The 21,356-nt window shown below is 38.6% G+C and overlaps 1 protein-coding gene across 8 annotated transcripts in view; it reads left to right on the forward strand.

Annotated features, from left to right (window-relative positions):
- Nucleotides 1-4,423: 4,423 nt before the first annotated feature.
- LOC121322976 (obscurin-like protein 1) overlaps nucleotides 4,424-21,356 on the forward strand; it is a 48,112-nt gene continuing 31,179 nt past the window's right edge. For all 8 annotated transcript variants that reach the window (XM_041263644.1, XM_041263645.1, XM_041263647.1 and 5 more), the window contains exons 1-6: nucleotides 4,424-4,953; nucleotides 12,146-13,220; nucleotides 17,499-17,768; nucleotides 18,351-18,611; nucleotides 19,044-19,349; nucleotides 20,896-21,162. In XM_041263644.1, the coding sequence (XP_041119578.1) occupies nucleotides 12,206-13,220; nucleotides 17,499-17,768; nucleotides 18,351-18,611; nucleotides 19,044-19,349; nucleotides 20,896-21,162 (2,119 nt within the window). In that variant the 5' untranslated portion in view covers nucleotides 4,424-4,953; nucleotides 12,146-12,205. The remainder of the gene's footprint in view (nucleotides 4,954-12,145; nucleotides 13,221-17,498; nucleotides 17,769-18,350; nucleotides 18,612-19,043; nucleotides 19,350-20,895; nucleotides 21,163-21,356) is intronic.

A 21,356-nucleotide genomic window follows, 5' to 3' on the forward strand; every position in this document is an offset into this window, starting at 1 on the left:
CTGATCAGGTACCCAGATAGGATATTGAATTAAACACTTCCCACAGTTTTGCAATCTAGGCAGTCCATTCATGGTTTACTGAATTCCTGCCAAATACTGACCACCCAGTAATCTAGTACAGTATCTCTCCCCTGATTCAATCGTTACAACATCCAGACCACATTTATACTTACAGGGCCAGTCACAATGGAAAACACAAACTACAGCTATACAGTACTACCTTGGTGCTTGTTGTCAATTTCAAGCCCAGACACAAAAGGGTTAAAGGTATGATACTGCAGCTTGACCTTTAAAAAAACCTTAATTTGCATAGCAAGTATGAATCAGATATCTAAAACCTAAAAATCACATGGTCACAGCCATCTTAAGTCATAGGTCAAAGTAAAAGGGTCCTGAAGAGTTTCCGTAAGATTGAGAAGATGAAGTCAGTCACCCTTCGCTTCAGACAGTTGGCACGCTACTATGCCATTGAAATAGGTAAAGCACAGACAATCATGAAAAAGTATAGAAAAACATTGGGGCAATTATGGTAAACTGCCAAATCAGATTTGAATGGTAAATTTTTCTTATGTAATGCATGATGCTTGGTGCACCTTGTCTTGTGAGCTATGAGTCAACATACCTGTCCAGTCCACAGATCCTTCCCAGCTGCACATTCCCTGAAGATAAACAGAAAGCTGTGTGGCCTGGGGGGAGAAACATATTTGTTGTTCAGCTAGAGGAGGGGAGGGCAGCCACTTGACATCACTGATAACACCCTCTCCAGGTCTGAGAATGCAGCCGCATAGTTGAAGGGCAGCTCACTATTTATTTATAAGCAAGCCCTCCTTTGTCTCATTCATACTGTGGCCCTCAATACCACTGTGATACAGTACTTTAAGATCTGCTAATTTTTTGATCATTAAAATAGACTCTGTTATCAAATTTAAAATGCAACATATCCCCCCCCCCCCCCCCCCATGAGCCTATGTGAAAGAATAGTACAATGCATTTCACTTACTATTTTTGAATGTGGGGTCAAGAAGATTGCAATACTCTTACTCATACGTTTAAATAATTATAAATATTGTGTAATGGCACCAACAATAGTCTCATTCAATTGTGTAAAAGACAACTGCACCCTGTCAGCAGTAGTGTGGTGAGTTTGCCTCCCTGATTCGCTGGAACACCAGAGCCAAAGAGACTCAGTGGAATCCCCAGTCAAGGTCAGCAATTGTGCACAGTCAGGACTCAAACCTGCGCTCCCTGATTGACTCACCCTGCACGTGCAATCATGTTTTTACCAAGTCAGTGATTCAGGAACCCATGGTTTGCAAAAGTGATTCTGGAGGATTATGCACATAGTTATGGAGTGCTATTTAGCCTTTGTAAAGGTGGTCATAATCATACACAGTATCCAGTTAAAATTAAGTGTTATCATGTATATTTTTTATTGTACAGTAATAGTATTTATTTATATTATATATTTGTATGAGGAGTTAATGTTAGACATTTATGGTACCAGCTTTACAATTAACTTTATGTGTTTATACATATTATATATATATATATATATATATATATATATATATATATATATATATATATATATATATATATGTGTATATATATATATATATATATATATATATATATATATATATATATATATATATATATATATATATATAATTGTGTAAATTGCATATATATAACTCATAGTAGCTGTGTCAATACTTTGGAGCCACAGGGACTGTACTGTATACATTTCAATAATACCACTTCCAGTACATGTACAACAGCTTTACAACCCAGAAGAGGATCTAAATGCAGCCCCACATCTGAGTAAAGCTGCAGTGTATTTGTTTATGTATTGAGTAGTCATAAGTCAATCCAGAACTACTAGTCATGGGTCAATCCATAAAAGGGGGTTGTTAATCCTGTCGCTTTCACAGAATGGATGTTTGAATACTACATCATTGCCAGGAATCCAGTTTTAGTTTAGATACGGATCTGATTACTTCCATCAGTTGAAACAAGAGCGGTCATTTGTCAGATTTTCCAATCAGCAAAAACACATATTACATATTAAAAGCAAGAGCTATGCACTGCAGTATTAAGTTAACAATACATCTCATGTTACTCGATTTACAATTCTCCACAACTGCAATTCTTGAAAGCATGCTTAACTATAAAAACACTAATTTGTGCTAAAAAAAAAAAAACAAATTTAGTATTTCTAAATGTTTCACTTTTGAGTAGCTATGGATGAAAAAAACAACATATTTAACTCTCACAAACAGCTTTGAATCAAAGTTATTCCTCAAGGACTTAGAGTAAATAGAACTACTTAAACACAAAATCAAAGACAGAAACAGAAAAGGAGACTGAAGACACATTTGCAATTGAATTTTACCAAGTTTATTTCAGTATTTCCAAATCATTAAAAACAAACAAAAGCAAGAGCTTTTAAAGCCTGTTTGGGAAGATGTTCCTGGAAAAAAATCTACTGTTTATGATAGCTACAATATATAGGAATAACAGTACTAAAATAGAATCTGTTCAAAGCAACAACAGATTGTATTCTTGTACAGGAGTTACTATGTGCTCTGGGAGATGGTGCCAAGTACACAGTTATTCCCAAAGCAGTTTAAACTGTAGAGACCTGTGGCAGGCTGGTGAGTGGAAAGAGGCCCAAAGACAGACTGCAGTTCAAAAAAATCCTAATTTTATTATAAAAAAAACACAAAAATAAAGCGCACAAGGGCAAAACAAAGATATTTAAACATAAAAAGACAGACAAAAGCAAAACTAACAAAAATAACAATTTCCAGGCTGGGCAATACCTTCACTGGATTTATCAAAATCCAAAAATCACACACACACACACACACACACACACACACACACACACACACACACACACACACACACAAATAAAAAAAAAAAAAAATCAGCTTCATCAGCTTCCTCAGCTTCCTCCTCCCAAATGAGAATCAGAGGCTTCCTTTTATGTCAGGTGGCTGGGCACTGATTGATTTTTAATTAAACTAATCATCTAATCAACCCCTGCCACCTGAACATAATAAACCCAGGCAGGTAGTGGAAATTAACCCCATCCCTGCCAATTTAAAAAGGGCAGAGCTTTGGTCTGCCACAAGACCTTAGAGGAAAATACACTTGTAACAGTATAAATCTAGCAAGAAAGTTGTAGGAAGCACAGTGTGACAGGATGAAGTCCTTGCACATTGATATTTTGTGTCTTCTTTAAGTTTGGCAGGTGAGGTGATTAATGGATTGCCAATTTAATTTCACCACATGTAGAAAATTTTTGTTTAATTATTTGTTTATTTAGAAATACACTAAGTTGATTGTGTGAATACTGCTTAACAGTACCTACTTGACCAAAAATGGGCTTTTACCTTTGCACTTGATCAGTTTATTCTAAAGCTTTTAGCCAAAAAGCTTAGAAGTTTATGTGAATTTCAGGCCTCAACCCAGCCTCATGCACAGAACTGATCTTTTGAAACAAATCCACCAAAAGCTTGTGCTGCAGTTCCTGTTATCAGTAGAAAGCACTTACTCAAACAGATGCATCTCTATCTAATGTACTGAGATAACTGACACTGGATGCTGCAATTGAGATAAAACTCCAAGTTTGAACAAATGCCTACATTCCTACCAACTGTCAAAGATGCCAACTATTACTTGGAAGCATAATCTCTTTGTTTTGCATTTAGCCTAGTGGAACCAAAAAAGACAAGGGTTGGATTCAAATTGCTTTTGAATGGGGTGTTTATGAAATTAGACAGTTTTACAAGAACAAGATTTTGAAAAAAACATTGGGATACCATTGGTATTTTTCAAACATTAACCCTGAAGAAACCTTTAGCATAATCATTAACTATACATAATATTACTAGCAATGGAAAGTGAACACTAACACTTATATGGCACCATCATATTGCAGTGTGTGCTTCATATATCTTTACGATACCATTAACAAATCACAATAAGAAAATAACAGCCATACTCATACCATTCAAATCATATGACAGTGTAATATTTCAACCACACTCTGCTGCATATCTGCAACATTCATGGCTGGCTAAATGATGTAACCTTAGGTACAGTAAGACAAGATTATTGCTAATTGTGGTGTGTGAAACCACTAAAAAATAAGGAACAGGCAATTAACAGGGTTGGTGCTAAAGTTTTAAGAGACCACTTAAATTAGGACTGTCCTTTTACTCTAGGTTTTATAGCAGGGTCTCGAGTTAACTCAGTGCCTTTCCACCCCCCCCCCCCCCCCCCCTCATCCCAATCCAACCATTTGTTCTATTCTTAGTAACTTATAGTGAGTGAATGGAAGGGCCTGACTTATCTCTCCTGCTGTCATCGAAGCCGATGGTATTTTTAGGGGACAGCAGCAGCTGCAAAAGCATTTAATGGTTTTTTGAGAACAATGACACCAAGGGTGCTCCGGGACTCTTGAAGAGCCTCATAGGAGGCCAAGGGGGATCGGAGAACTGCAGCTGAAAGGCACTGAGTGGGCAGGGAAGAGTGAGAAAAACCAACGTAGCACCTCAGAAGAGACAGACAGACAGTCAGACACACAAGGCTAAAAGAAGAGAAAAACAACAGGGTTTTGAGAGGGTTACAGACAGTAATTTGAAACAGACACACACACTCACACATATATGTATGTGGAGAGAGTGGAGGAAGGACTGTAAGGAGATACAGACAAGCAGCAAGAGGCATAGAGAAAGTAACAGAAAGAAAGAATTCAACCACTAACAGAAGCAGAGGAGACGAGACACTGAGGCAGAGCGTTTACTCTGATGACATAAACACCGGACAAAGAATAAATATCTCAAAAACTTTGCAGGAAACTTGAATCACTGCAACATTCTTCCCCTGCTGGTGGTTTTAAGAAGCGCTTGTGTTTGAGGATTACTGGGCTGCAGTATTACTGTAAGTTTTGATTTAAATCTTTTTAATCCCCCCCCCCACCCCCCACCCACTGATATTATGTTTTAAAAACAATTTGGTATTCTGATTTAATTTCCATTGCAGTATCTACCAAAATATAATTCCTATTACTATTACTAATGGACACATGTTTCTTATTGTTAGGGACACCTGTATCACACATCTACTTAAATACCAGGTAGTACGGTTCTGATTACAGTGCATACCTTCATCATATAGAATGGTCCTTTCTGATTTATTAAAAGATTATCTCATCGAGCTGCTGTTGTCTCATTATATCAAAGCCATTTGTAAGAATACCACTAAACAACTAATAAAAATATATATATATATATATATATATATATATATATATATATATATATATATATATATATATATCTACCCCCTTAAAAGTTTGCTAAATATTTCCAAATATGTTACGATCTAAATGTTTAAACTTCTTTACTACTGAAGTTTAGGAATTACATAGAATCGAACACCCCTAGTTGATATATATACAGCTCTGGAAAAAATTAAGAGACCACTGCAAAATTATCAGTTTCTCTGGTTTTACTATTTATAGGTATGTGTTTGGGTAAAATAAACATTTTTATTTTATTCTATAAACTACTGACAACATTTCTCCCAAATTCCAAATAAAAATATTGTCATTTAGAGCATTTATTTGCAGAAAATGACAACTGGTCAAAATAACAAAAAAGATGCAGTGTTGTCAGACCTCGAATAATGCAAAGAAAATAAGTTCATATTCATTTTTAAACAACACAATACTAATGTTTTAACTTAGGAAGAGTTCAGAAATCAATATTTGGTGGAATAACCCTAATTTTCAAGCACAGCTTTCATGCGTCTTGGCATGCTCTCCACCAGTCTTTCACATTGATGTTGGGTGACTTTATGCCACTCCTGGCGCAAAAATTCAAGCAGCACGGCTTTGTTTGATGGCTAGTGACCATCCATCTTCCTCTTGATCACATTCCAAAGGTTTTCAATGGGGTTCAGGTCTGGAGATTGCGCTGGCCATGACAGGGTCTTGATCTGGTGGTCCTCCATCCACACCTTGATTGACCTGGCTGTGTGGCATGGAGCATTGTCCTGCTTGAAAAACCAATCCTCAGAGTTGGGGAACATTGTCAGAGCAGATGGAAGCAAGTTTTCTTCCAGGACAACCTTGTACTTGGCTTGATTCATGCCAAAGCTGCCCGATTCCAGCCTTGCTGAAGCACTCCCAGATCATCACCGATCCTCCACCACATTTCACAGTGGGTGTGAGACACTGTGGCTTGTAGGCCTCTCCAGGTCTCCGTCTAACCATTAGATGACCAGGTGTTAGGCAAAGCTGAAAATTTGACTCATCTGGGGGTGCTTCAGCAAGGCTGGAATCGGGCAGATTTGTCTTTGTGAAGGACGCATGAATCAAGCCAAGTACAAGGTTGTCCTGGAAGAAAACTTGCTTCCTTCTGCTCTGACAATGTTCCCCAACTCTGAGGATTGGTTTTTCCAGCAGGACAATGCTCCATGCCACACAGCCAGGTCAATCAAGGTGTGGATGGAGGACCACCAGATCAAGACCCTGTCATGGCCAGCGCAATCTCCAGACCTGAACCCCATTGAAAACCTTTGGAATGTGATCAAGAGGAAGATGGATGGTCACTAGCCATCAAACAAAGCCGAGCTGCTTGAATTTTTGCACCAGGAGTGGCATAAAGTCACCCAACATCAATGTGAAAGACTGGTGGAGAGCCTGCCAAGACGCATGAAAGCTGTGCTTGAAAATCAGGGTTATTCCACCAAATATTGATTTCTGAACTCTTCCTAAGTTAAAACATTAGTATTGTGTTGTTTAAAAATGAATATGAACTTATTTTCTTTGCATTATTCGAGGTCTGACAACACTGCATCTTTTTTGTTATTTTGACCAGTTGTCATTTTCTGCAAATAAATGCTCTAAATGACAATATTTTTATTTGGAATTTGGGAGAAATGTTGTCAGTAGTTTATAGAATAAAACAAAAATGTTAATTTTACCCAAACACATACCTATAAATAGTAAAACCAGAGAAACTGATAATTTTGCAGTGGTCTCTTAATTTTTTCCAGTGCTGTGTGTGTATATATATATATATATATATATATATATATATATATATATATATATATATATATATATATAACAAGAGGCTCTATTCTTTTAATGATATTCCCTCTATGTAACTGCAATTGAAATCTGAGAAATCAGGCATTTTCTAATGTTGTAGTTACACTGATCACCATTCACAATTATGTTTTCAATACATGTGATCATGCATTTATTACAGTAGGTTGCGTAAACAGGGTCCTCTAAATCTACATAAGGTCAATTGTTCCCTCCGTGGTTGCCTAATACCCTATCCACTCCATCAATAGCTACATTTTCCACTGTTATGAAATCCCCTGTGAGGAGGCTATAGTGGAGGCGGCATGTATGCTACATTTCACATTTATGCATATATCTGGAGAAACGCTTATCTAGTTGTCATGAAATTTGGTAGTAACATTATTTGGCTTAAGTAATTGAGAATATCAGATATTGGAGGGTCGCTCTGTTCCTCCAGCCATCATTCTGTATGTCATATTTACATTTTTGTAAACACCTAGAGAAGTGCTTATCAAACTGTGATTAAACATTGCTAAGTCTTATTCTGCACTGTTCTGTACATGCTGTTGATGTATGTCTTGGTTATCAACTTTTTCATCCTACTGACAGCTCCAGTTTTGAATCTCCAGCCATGGTGAGGGATGTATGGTACTGACATACTTATTTAGATACAAGTAGTGTGAACTAAATGTACAAGAGTGGATAAATGTCCAAGTCCTTTTTCATTTCGAAATTATACAAACATATTTTTTGAATGTGCAAGGTGCGACTTGTGTGGAGGTTTAATTGTAAAGCCTTTATGACATTGGGTTTATTGCAGGATATCCCAATTCTGTACTGACAGTATAATGTAAGATAAACACACTCAGAATCTCTATAGAAATAAGTGGGGCAGTCAATTCCACTGCTGAGTAAAAATGTCATTCAGCAGGTATAGGTAAACAATTGATGAGCAACAACACATATACGAGTTATACTCATTTCTGGTCATTTTTTAAATCTGATCAGTTCCAATATAGCAAGACTCTGACAATTGCTAGCACAGCATCTATTAATAAGACATTGTCTAGTTATACAAAAAATAAAATTAAAAAGGAGCATGTCAAGTGAATTCCCCCACCCTCTTTTTACTCACCCCCTGCACTATGCATTAATACAGCAGTTATATGATATTCTGCAGTCTAGTGGTGTTACCCAGCAATACATTTAAACATATGATGACTGTACTTGAGTTTCTGTATCTCCATCCCAGTGGCTTGGGGGGGGAGGGGGGGGATCATCTTGCTTGACATGGAGGGCAGCTGTCAAGCAGGAAGGGAACTCCAACTTTAGATATCCTAAAGTGGACAAGCCAGTGGATACTCATGAGTCAGGGGCAGGCACTGACAGGTTAAGACTGAGGAATCTACAATCCAGTCTCACTTCTTAGAGTTTCTCCAGTACATCACCTTGATGGCTTGGGACAGTCACACTCAGTATGTGCACATGAGATCAAGGGTTATTTTCTGTACTTGTACTTGTTTATATGCCAGAATAGAAACATGTGTAGGAACACCACATCAATAGGTAAAATCAAAAAGGCTATACAGTGTTTCCATTGAAGTCTGATGGCTCTGTTAAAGATCCTGCTGATATGTGTAAACAGGTGGTATGCATGTGTAAACAGTCAAAGGGCTAAGTGCGAGAGTGCTGACCTTACATCTTGTAAGCATAACATTATCACTGTTTCTCTTATACTTTGTCAATAAATAGATCCTACAATTTGATTAAAAATCATAGTTGGTAATGCATGTCAGCATATTGATACTGCAATAGAATGTGTGTTGGTTTAAACTATTTTTATTTCAAACTATAAAAATGATATCACTGTGGTACCATTCTACTAATGACTCATAGTTGCACTTTGTAGTACAAAACAAACATTTTTCAAACAGACGTTTTTTGATAACATTTTACAGGAAATAATAAAACTAATATGGGCTTTAACCCTTGCAGTTCTGAAGAAGAACGCCTTTATATTAAGTATACATCAGAACACAACACATTATTTTATTATTTTTTTACATATATTTATACACTCATTTATACACTCATCTCAGACTGGAGCATCGGAGTCCTGTGAGGCTCCAACGTGATTTACGACAGCATATGCTAACACAGGGTATTATGATAAGAACTGAAAGGGTTAAAGCAACAAGTTAAGTATGCAAAAACATTTTTTATAAACCATACGGGGCCCTATAATTTTAACAATCACTATGACATTGAACAGGAAGACGGCTGCTCAGGACAGCTTTCAAAGATCCGTACTGGTAATGTTAGGGTACTAATTCTAGATTTCCTTTGTTTTTTTAAGGTGAAGGGCTGCCTGACTCCTCCCTTACATTAGGGCCTCACCAAAGTACTAGGATTAGAAGTGTGTTTTTTAAAGGCTGGCCTTCATAAACCAACCACCAATCAGGAGATCGTCCCCATCTGACTTCACTGGAGATATTTAAGGAGTGTGGGCAATTCCTTGCCGTTGGTCAAAGGCTAACTTAGTATGGAACTGCTACTGCTTGTGAGACTATTTGGTACAATTTGTATTTCTCTTGCCTAATTCATTGGTTCTCCATTACCTCTCTGTACCAAAATCACAACTTTCCCTTTTAGAATTTACCTCAGAACCAGGTCTTGAAATCCCACTGCTTAATGAGATCCTTTAACATTTTAGAGTTGCAAATACAAAGCTTCTACAATTTGATCTAAAATAAGAAATTGGGCATGTGTAATAGCCAGGGTTTTAAAAACTGTTATAATTAGCAAACAACAAGTGTCACATGTCCCTTTTGTTATGCTGCTTATTTATCTTTTAGCTGTTTGATGGAAGAACTTGTTTTGTCTTCCAGTGGAGTCCCATTACCTGTAAGACAGGAATAACATTTATAGTGTTGCGACAGGAAACATGAGCTTTAAACATGGGCTTCACCCAAATCTAAACAAAATGTTAAAGCAAGACTGAGAACGTTTTTAGGATTATGATGAGTTTTTTATGCCTTGATTATTTATATAGAGAATAATACATCTCGATTAGAGAAAATATATGAGAAATAGAGCAATTGTGACTAAGAACCCTTTTGGGAATGCTATTTGCTGGAGCAAAAAGCAAGGCTATGGGGGTGTATATGTTAACTGCAATGGTCCTGGTGCAAAAGCTACAGCTTTTGAAATGAAGTGTGTGTGTGTGTGTGTGTGTGTGTGTGTGTGTGTGTTTCTGAGTGTGCATAGTGGGTGTGTGCTTTGTGACACCTGAGACAAGATTCTAGCAGCTCTTTATTTAGGCCATCTATAAAAAGCTCTTTCCCACTGAAATACAGGACCAGCTGTTTAAAATTTGTGGTGGCTTCTATGGCAACAGGACATGAGACATTCATTTCTAGACAGCTAGTTCTATTCAGACTGTGTTGACCCTTATAGCCTGACTTTGAAAAATAAATACCTTTACAATACCAGTGCATTTTCACGAAGAAACTGAAAGGACCATTATAGGCCAGAGCATACCAGAAATGACCACAGAAGGGGTCTGAAACAATCATTGCCATATTAGCATAGTAGCACATATGAACTGATATATATAAGCGCTTAACATTGTTGAAAAGTGGGCAGTCAAACATCAGACAAGCAGGGGCCTGTGCCCACTTTTATTTACTCAAAAGTGGGCAAAAATATGACATGTAGATTTAATATGACATACAGATTTAAGCTAATGTATGTGTGAAAAGACACTTCTACACAAAAAAATTACCTGTGTTTGTCATGGAGGTCACCTTCAAATTTGAAGTCGTTTTTCCACTAGAAACAGTTTTCCTAGCAAAGTCTCAGGTAGAATGATAAATAGACAAGCATAAGACAAATATTTTATATGAAGGAAATTTTAGCAACTATCAATTGACAGGAACATGTATAATTTGGCAAAAATGTAATTTTTCAAGGTAAAAAATAAGTTATTAACATGCACCCTTAGCATGACTATATAGTATAAAAAGGGCAGAACAGCAAGTAATGTCAGTGTGGTAAATGTCAGGGGGTGTTTACTAAGGCTTTGAATAATCTTTCTAAAATGGCCAGTCCCAGAAGACACAGCAGATTGTATTTAAGTCCAGATTATAAATTATTATAGGACACACTAAAATACAATTTTGCGGTATTGTATTACTGTGGTACATTCTTTCCTAGTTCAGCTTTGTATTCCTTCTACTTCATCAGAAAGCAGTGTTGTTGACAGTTTGTTTACATTTCACCAAGGTAGTTTTAACTGTGAAACACTAAACGTATGCCTCACTATGAGTCAAATAAGCATTCTCTTGCCACTACTTGCAACAGTGGGAGTTTATACAAGACACCTTCCAGCTTTCTATAACTTTATATAGCAAACATTTTGACTCATCTGTACTGTTTCATACTGAAGCAATCAACTATTAACATGGTCAGCTGCATATCATATGCCACCACAGCCAAACAACATTTCACACATACACATTTTCATTGGAGTGACCAATCATGGTTAACAAAGATACCATGGCTTACCAAATAGAAATAGATACCCTTGAATGTTGTCCTATTTTACAGGAACTCCCTGGTTTCAAATTTGAGCAATAAGACAACAACCTTTTTAAATATGTAAAAAAAAAAAAATGCTAGGGATACTACAGGGACAGTAGCGAGTATTTCATAGGTCATGTGTCGTCAGTTAACAGCAGAGGTAGAGGGAGCTCTAGAGAATCTTTGTCATACAGTAAAAGGAAGACTAAACCTACTTCATGCATTGCTAGGTGATTTCACCCAAATGAATAAAGCTAACAGCCAACTGCATCCAGGAGCATAGTAATGCCGGCCAAGGTATGAGGTGTTAATAGAAAGTCAGTTATATGGATAGACAGATGGATAAATGGAAATCTCATTGTCCGAGTTGCTCACTTCTGAACACCTGTGCTAGGAGCAAGAGGTGACAAGCCAGACGGATGGTGAGGTAACCCTTTGTATATATATTGACAGGTTTATAAGACTGAATGCCTGAGAAGTTCAGCGTGAGGTGAAGCTGGCCAACAAGCAGTGATGGACGTGTTTGGTGGTGCCCCACGCTTCCTGGCATACCCTCGCCCCTTGGTGGTGCAGAGCGGCACTGACGCCGCGCTGAAGTGTCAGATTGCTGGGGACCCCCGGCCAGCCGTCATCTGGGAGCGCGCCAACAAGAAGCTCCACCCTGATGGACGTTACCGCCTCTTTGAAGACGGCAATGTCTACAACCTTATTATTTCCAGAGTGGGGGCGGAGGACAGTGGGCAGTATATCTGCAAGGCCAAAAACAGCATAGGGGAGACCTACGCCGCAGCTACTCTTAAGGTTGAGGGAGAGGCTCAAGAGAAGGAACTACGAGAGGAGAACAGGCCTCGCTTCCTCATCAAGCCTCTCTCAGTTCGAGTCGGCCGAGGTGAAGATGCCGTCTTTTCCTGCAAGCTGTGGGGCAAGCCCCGGCCGGAGATCATCTGGGAGAAGGACGGCAAGAAATTGAATGACATTTTTGAAAGTGCTCACTTTAGCATCGGCCACCAGGACGGGGGCTGGTTCCAGCTGAAGATTTTCCAGACCCGGGCCCCCGATGCAGGAGTCTACACCTGCCGGGCCAGGAATGAGTATGGTGAAGCGCTGGCTGGAGCAGTTTTGTTGGTGGACGCTGGGCCTGGACATGAGGAGGAGGCAGCAACCCGTAATGGGTATGCCAATGGACACTGGAAACACCATCAGGGCAAGCGTGGTTCGAGGTTTAACGGGACTCACAAGATCGAGGAGCCTGAGCCCAACTCAGCCAAAGTGAAAATGTTCACAGTTTCAGAAGGCAAGCATGCCAAGTTCCGTTGCTATGTCACAGGGAAGCCCAAACCAGAAATTGTGTGGAGGAAGGATGGCATTGTGATAATGTCTGGGAGGCGGTATCTATTGTATGAAGATCGGGAAGGCTACTTCACGCTGAAAGTGCTCTACTGTAAGCAGCAGGACAATGGGCTTTATGTCTGTGCGGCCTCCAACACAGCAGGACAGACCCTTAGTGCTGTGCATCTCAATGTTAAAGGTAAGCCGAGCATCATATAACAGGGTCTTGGTTGAGATGGTGAGAGGTTGCATGTAAAGCCTTGGTCTCACAATCTTGGTTCTGAAGGAAAAACATGTGATGGCAATCGTTTATACATATCTTTTAGAATTTTTTTTTTAAAGGTACAATTTATATAGCTGTAAATCATTTTGTAAGGGCATTAAATTCCCCAAACTGCCATTTGGAATGTTTTACTATTTGTAGTCCCTAATACAGTTATTCTTGGTTAAGTCTAAAAATGCAGCAGGACAGTTAACACATACTGTAGACGGTGGGAAAGGTTTGAGTGATGCTTAAGTTACTAGTTGCTAAGTACATCAGTCTTAGGGACTGACGCTCATTATGTCTACTGTGTCAAAGGTTGTCAGGCTTAGCTTTCTTCTTCTCCTCCTCTGTCTAACACTTTTTTGGAATATGATAACTCATGAACATGTGAATGGACTGGCAGGCTGTTTTGCATGTAGGCTGATTTGGTGCTCTAGGCATCTTTCAAGTGATGATTGACACAGGGGAAACATCATGACAGGCTTATCAATATTCCACATACTGGACATAATCAGCTGTTGGATTTGTCCATTAACATTCATAACTCTAGGAGTATCAACAGATATATATATATATATATATATATATATATATATATATATATATATATATATTATATATATATATATATATATATATATATTTACATGCTTTTTTATTTTACCCAAAAATCTAGTGTAAATTTAATAATAATAATAATAATAATAATAATAATAATAATAATAATAATAATAATAATAATAATAATAAACCCTGTTTCTCAGTATTTTTCCTTACTACACAGTCAGTAAGTGAAACTCTCCATTAACATTCTACCACAAAATAAATATTCCAATAGGACCAGCTGCCCGGGAAGTATGTGACACTTTTACTTAAACCGCCAATCAATTGAAACGTTAATGAGATCTTTTAATTGCTTAAAGACCTCTGTGGGTGCATTCATAGTACTGAGAGGCACAGCCCCATTGACATACTAGAGATTCCACACAGGCTGTTTGACCGATCTTTAGCAGTGTGTAACATTGATGGGATTAGATTCCTCCCACATTGCACACAGGGACAGGTCTGTGCTGTAGTAGACATGTGGCTACTAGCACCAAGGAATAATGAAAATTGACATGTGTACGACCTTGATAAAGCAGTCCTTTTCCATATTATCATTATCATTATACAAGGTGATTTTTTAACGATCTTTACTACGTCACTACTTGATAAATAGTCTTATTAACTACAAGAAACAGCCCTCCAGAAGTACACCTAAAGAGGGGGTAAAACCTAAATAAAGAGGAAGTAGGAATTTACCTCTAAGTAACTAAGTAATTAAAAAAAAAAAAAAAGAATACATTTTCAGCCTGGTAGGTAAAGGGGAAAAAATTACATATACAAAAACATGAGATTAGAAAAATCAACTAAAAATTAGAAACCAGAAGAATATCAGACACTGTAATAGATGCACTGAACACTTATGCAAAATAAAGAATCAAAACATATGTAGACTATTTAAATACAAGTGAAAACATGTGTATACATAACGTATACCATGGTTTGCATACTAATGAGCCACTTCACACTAAATAAATCACTATGCACCACTGCACTCTAAATTCCATTACAAACTGTCATTTTATTTGTTATTGGTTACAAAACCACTGCCAAAAATGAGTGACAATCCACTTATTTCCCTTAATATTTTGTGAATAAACTCAAGATAACTGGTACAATACCAACTTTCTGTGTGAAGACAATAAGTGCACCATCAACTATCAAGAATAGACACATAACAGTAGATGAGGAACAGCTAATGAAACAGAAGAAAACATAGATTGAAAAAACTACAGCATGGGCTGTTAATGTACTTAAAGACTGGTTTAAAGTAAACAATATGGATATTCATTTTAAGGAAATACATAAAAAAATCTCAACAACATAAGGCAATTTTAAGCCTGTGCAAGAAGTTCAGCTGGGGGCCAGTATTCAGTCTCCAGTTTTATAACTCTGAGCTGGACTAAATAGATATTTTAACAGTAGAAGTTTTAACATCTCTGATGGCAGTGAATTTAAAACCAACAAGAACGTACTCCTGTCAGTCATAAAAGCTTTTAGAGAAGCAGGTAAAGACAAGGCCAGACACCATCCCCCGAATTACCAGCCTGGATCTGAAGTGTCTGGGGGAAACTGAGGCACTGTCCCCTGACACCGCATAAAGTCTGGTTTGATCTTCAACTTAATCTGGCATGACTTTGACTTGAGGGTGTCAAAAACATCTTCCGAGGTTCGAAAGGATGAAAAAAGACTTGAATACGTGTACCTCGCATGTAACAAGGACATAAACTCACCTTCTGCATCCATGGCAGCTGCTCCCCTTACTTCATCTGTGTCATTTGAAACTCCACCCATCATCAGCATGTGAACAGTCCTCTAGTCCTTTCGAGTGAGATGCCACTTTTGATGCAGAAATTCATAATAAACTGACATGTTCAATTTATTTTTAACAAGCAAATAATAAAGGCAATTAAATTAAATGTGCGACTATATTACACTGCAGATGTATACACAAAACAAGTTTCTAGTTTTGTTTTCATTTAAAATGTGTTTTTGTATTATTTTTCATCCCCCAAATGATGGGTAGCTGTGCTATAAGCAGCACAAACCATTTTGGGCTGTGCGGTTCCGATGATATATAGACATCTGGCATGGTATATATATAATGGGAACTGCACGGCCCATCAAGGTTTATACCTTACTAATACCAGGGTTTTTTTTGTCTGTTTTGTATTTAGATTTAGTAATACGTATGTAAGTGTTTGGTGGCTACCTGTAATCCAGTTGTCACAAAGCACCATCTTGATTGTACAGCGCTTTGTGATAACTGTTGTGAAAGGCACTATATAAAAACTAACTGTATTGTATTGTAAGTTGAGAGTGTTTCTCCGACACTCTTTGTATGGCAGACCCAACAAAGCAAAGAATGCACGAGAAACACAATCTCAATTTGATTAGGGGTAGCCACCACACACTTACAAACATAGTTAAAAAGTGCTACATGCATGACATTCCTTTGTTCATCTCAATTTTTTAGTGTGCAGAAGACTCATCTTCATATACAATATGCTTTGCTTCTTCAAGAAGTAGAACAGGATTTTTTTCCCCTACAATCTGCTTATTTCTTATAATGCGATTGTCAGATGCTGTAGAAAGGGTTGAGTGCCTATTGAGAACGTCTTTCCAGCAATCAGAATCGCCGTTGTGACAGTATTTACTCAATTTTGTAGATCTCACATCTTTATATGGTGGATCCCTTTGTAGTATCAACTTTGTAGTAACAACTGTAACTCTCCGTCTACAGTGATGCAACTGCAGCATAAATTCATTTCTACAAGGGGCCCTGCTCTGTGCTGTAAGTGATAGCTTACCACTTTTAAAGACTTGTCCCTGTGAAAGCAGTACCACATTACAGGCAGGGTCTCAGTTTGTGAAGGGTGGTTTATCCCATTAACTAGCCAACTCCAACATTGCTAAATTTAGTGCCTGAATCATGTCATCTGCAATGTGGCTGCTGGATTAGAAGCAGTCTGGGCAGGGGAGAGGGGATAAGGCAGTCGTTCTTTGGTTTTGCAGTAGGTGTTTTGCTCTGTCGGCAATGTTAACCCCGACTTCCAATCTTCCATCAAGCCCACCAGTGGGGGAAGACTCCACAGTCCTTACATGTTTACTAACATTCCAAGCATCCCTTGGACCGCAGAGGGGGGGAGGTGGAGGAGGTTTGGGGGTGGGGGTGGTGCCTGATCCGAAATGTACTTCCAAAATAAAAATAGAAGGCCCAATGCGGTATTCTTAGTCATGGCAAAACCACAAACAGAGCAAAAGCCTGATTCTCTACTCCAGACCTTTTTAACATTTTTGATGATTATTTGATGAGTCCACCTGTCAGCTGCAGTAGCATTCCTTCAAATAGAGACTGTGTTCTGTAGGTAAAAATCCTGTGGGGAAACATAACACTGTATTAAATGGCAGCATCAACTAACCAAATAATTATTGTATCGTTACCAGTGACCTCCAAAATGGCACAAAAGTAACAAAGACATGTGTCTGACAGTTAAACTAACTATATTGCAGTTTCAGTTTCAAGCATTGTTTTAATGTGTGTTGTCTATGCATTAGCTGTATGGTAGTCAGGCACTGACATATCATTCTTTCCGTCTTTGCCTCCAGAGCCGACAGTACGGTTCAAGCAGCCCCTGAATGACGTGGAGGTGCGTGAGCGAGAGCTGGCTGTGCTGGAGTGCGAGGTCTCTGTGGACACCATTCCTACCACCTGGTACCTGGAAGATCGGCGACTGCAACCAGGAGCAAAGTATGGCATTGAGCAGCGTGGTACAGTGCGCCGACTCACCATCCGAGATATTGGGACAGATGATGATGGAATCTATCTCTGTGAGATGGCAGATGGAGGCCGGAGTATTGCTGAGGTGTCTGTCAGAGGTAAGCAGGCCACATATCTTCTGGGGCGTGCAATGTGTGGCCCTCCCTTGATTGTAACATTCTGTACATGCTGTAAAGTAAATCCAGTTCAATTCTAATGAACAAACACTGTCAACACTACTAAAGAAGACAAAACAATTATGATTAATGGACCTTAGTGCACAGGAGGAGTAAGTAGTGAGAATGTTATAAACGTCAAGGAGTTGACTAACAATGTACTGTGTGCATACGGATTTTGACAAATTTAGTATTTGCATTATATTATGCACCAAGAAAGTGCAATAGGATTATAATTAAATACAGATAACTTTCATTACACAGTCCCCAGTCTTTAAATAGACTATTCTGCCATACTTGTGGATCTTTAGTTTGCAGTTCTGATTCTTAGTTGCTAGAATCTGACACACTGATTGCTTGTTGCTTGCAAATTACCTGGAGACCAAGTGATTGCAAAAGGATGCTGGGAGATATAGTTCTTGGGAATCTACCAACAGCCTTTTGTAAGTGCTGTGTCTCGTTCTGCCAACATGAAGCTTAAAACATGCAGATTGGAGATGAGGTTGTTTTTGAATATGTCTTTAGGTACAATTGTGCGCAGGCTTCCAAGGAAGGTGGATTTATTAGAAGGGGAGAATGCTGCTTTCTGCGTGGAGGTTAAGGAGGAAGAGATGGACATTCATTGGTACAAAGATGGACTAGAGCTTCGAGAGACACACCAAACCATCCTCAAATCCTTTGGCAAAACCCACATCCTTGTTTTTGTCAATGCAACACCCCAAGACTCCGGGATTGTGACTTTTATAGTGGGCAGATCCAAGACTTCTTCCCGGCTCCGTGTCAAGGGTAAGGAGATCAATATGATACTGCTCAATTTTATTCTGTATATAAACATTATTACTAGACTGTCATGGCAGACAGGATCATATACAGTGTATGTTGTGTTAAGCAGTACAGTATTTCCAAAGTAATCGCTAAAGTTTAAGCAGTTTATAAATTGAAAACGTGACAGTTCTTTGTACTGTAGGTAATGAAAAGGTTGAATCTGGAGTAAAGACATAACCAGCTCAGGTTCTTGTCTCTGTTAAAACAGACAGCTAATTTGTGAAGTTGTGAGTATATAGATGGGTCTATGATTAAAAGGTTCCTAAGTATTAAAACTAAAGTATTAAAACTAAAAAATATATACATTATAAATGATACAGTAATATATAGTTATGTAGGGAAATTCACCTTAAAAATGCCTGTCTTTAAAAGTCCACTTGTTCATCTCCTTAGCGGTCAGGAGGTCTCCACCCAGTTGCCCGGTTGGTGTGCAGATGAACACGGAGCGTTCGAACTCAGCGTTACTGTCCTGGGTCCCGGCACACGATTCACGCAAGAACCCCCCCACAGGGTACGTGCTGGAGAGGCAGGAGGTGGGCTCCCAGGAGTGGCTGCAGTGCCTGACCACAGAAATAGCCAGTGCGGTAGAAATCCTGGGCGACAGCGTGCCCTCTGAGGCAGACTACCGGTTCCGCATCTGCAGCGTTAACAAGTATGGCAGGAGCGGCCACGTGGAGTTCTCGTCAGTCGTCCACCTAGGTGAGCAAACTTTCTTTGTTAGGAGTTAATAAGGACAAGGCACAGTCTCTTTTATTAAGAACAACAGGTAGGCAATATTTTATATGTTTGTGACTAATTTGACATGCATATGATTATACATATTGTTAAGGACTGGCAAATGTCCCAGAAAACAAATACTTGAAATAAGATAAGGGGTGGATGGAAGTGGATTGACATAGGAGGCATGGTGGTCCAGTGGTTAAAGAAAGGAGCTGGTTATTCAGTGGTTCCAGGTTCAATTCTTGCTCAGCCACTGACTCACTTTGTGTGGCCCTGAGCAAGTCACTTAACCTCCTTGCACTCCTTCCTTCGAATGAGATGTAAAATCGAGGTCCTATTGTAAGTGGATCTGCAGCTGCAGTTATGATGCATAGTTCACCCCCATGTCTCTGTAAGTCACTTTGGATAAAAGCATCTGCTAAATGATTAAATAATTAAATAACAACTATACCAGATTATGACATCTAAAAGGAATCAACAATATCATAACAAACATGGAATGCTTGTAGTGAGAAAGCTGTATCCAGCCAGAACAACCGTAACAGGGTTGCCAGATTTCTCCAAAATTTATAGCCAAAAGTCACTTCAAAAATAGCCCAATTATTTGTTTTAACTGATAGCAATCTTATTATTAACACGTAAACCTATGCCAATGCACGTATAAGTTTGATAAAAACTACAAGCCCCACTTCAGCTCATCCACATGTCACTATCAACAAATTCGTACTGAAGCTCTGAAGGGACAAATCAACATTCATACCAGACCAGCAACGGAATTACAGCGTGATCCCTTTATTGAAATACTAATGCTAGTACTGTATCCCAAACAATATTGCAAACATGAAAACAGTTTCAACTTTTTAAAGTTATATCACCAATCTAATTACATTATCAACCCGCGACTCCTTAATATTTCCCACGGCTGTGTTTTTAAAGTAGCCCAATTCCGTGGGAAAACCGCTGACCTGGCAACACTGAATCCTAAGGTACTAAGTTATACAGGACAGATGTGTACCATTATCAGTTAGATCTATTGTAACCATCTGGGATTAGTGCCATTCCTAAAAGATGCATGGCACAGTGGTGATTTTCCTGTCAGAGTTATTGTTGTCTGAGATGCAGAAACTAATCAAACTACCATTAATACTCTTGCATCAAACTCTGAGAAAGCAATAACACCAGACAGGGTGTTCAAATATGGCATAATATCTGCCCATTTCACCCTGTGCTGTTAAACAGGCCTGCACATGTTTGAACATATTTGAACTAGAGTGTGTTATTGTGCTTATACTTGTTAGCCAATGAAATTGCTCCCTCTTTTCTCATCATTTATAATAAATCAGCCAACTACCAGCTAGTTACTCTAGGCCATGAAAAGCTCAGTCATTTGAATACTGTGTCAGTTATGAGTAACTAGTTACCAAATAATGCTGAACACAATACCCAGTGTTTAGAGCATAATAAATTAACATATAATTACAGTTTATGGGGTACACACATGATCTAATCAATTATCTCTCCATAGTGCCAGTGGCTCGGATAAAAACCCCTCTACAGGATGTCCTGGTGTCTGAGGGCAAAGATGCTAAGTTTTCCATTGAGCTGTCCACCCTGGTGATCGGGACCTGGTTTTTAAATGGTTCCCAAATCCAGGAGGATGAAAGGTACACCATACACCGCTCCCGTACAGAGCATTCCCTGCGTCTCAAAGCTACGAATCCGTCTGATAACAGGTCTGAAATCACCTTCATTGCCTATGGAGTAAGGGACTCGGCGATGCTCTATGTGCAACGTGAGTTACCAGCATTCCAGTTTTAAACCTTTCACTGTGTTTATATGACTAACTGCAGTCAAAGTTACATTTGAGTGCCCATCAAAAATAATGCAATGTAAAATCTTGAAAATAATGTTATACATTTCAACCTTTAACTGTATTTGGAAACCATGAATAGTCCAATGGTAAAGTATGGTACCTTATTATTTATC

This window comes from Polyodon spathula, chromosome 11 (assembly GCF_017654505.1).
Source record: "Polyodon spathula isolate WHYD16114869_AA chromosome 11, ASM1765450v1, whole genome shotgun sequence".
Lineage (NCBI taxonomy): Eukaryota > Metazoa > Chordata > Actinopteri > Acipenseriformes > Polyodontidae > Polyodon > Polyodon spathula.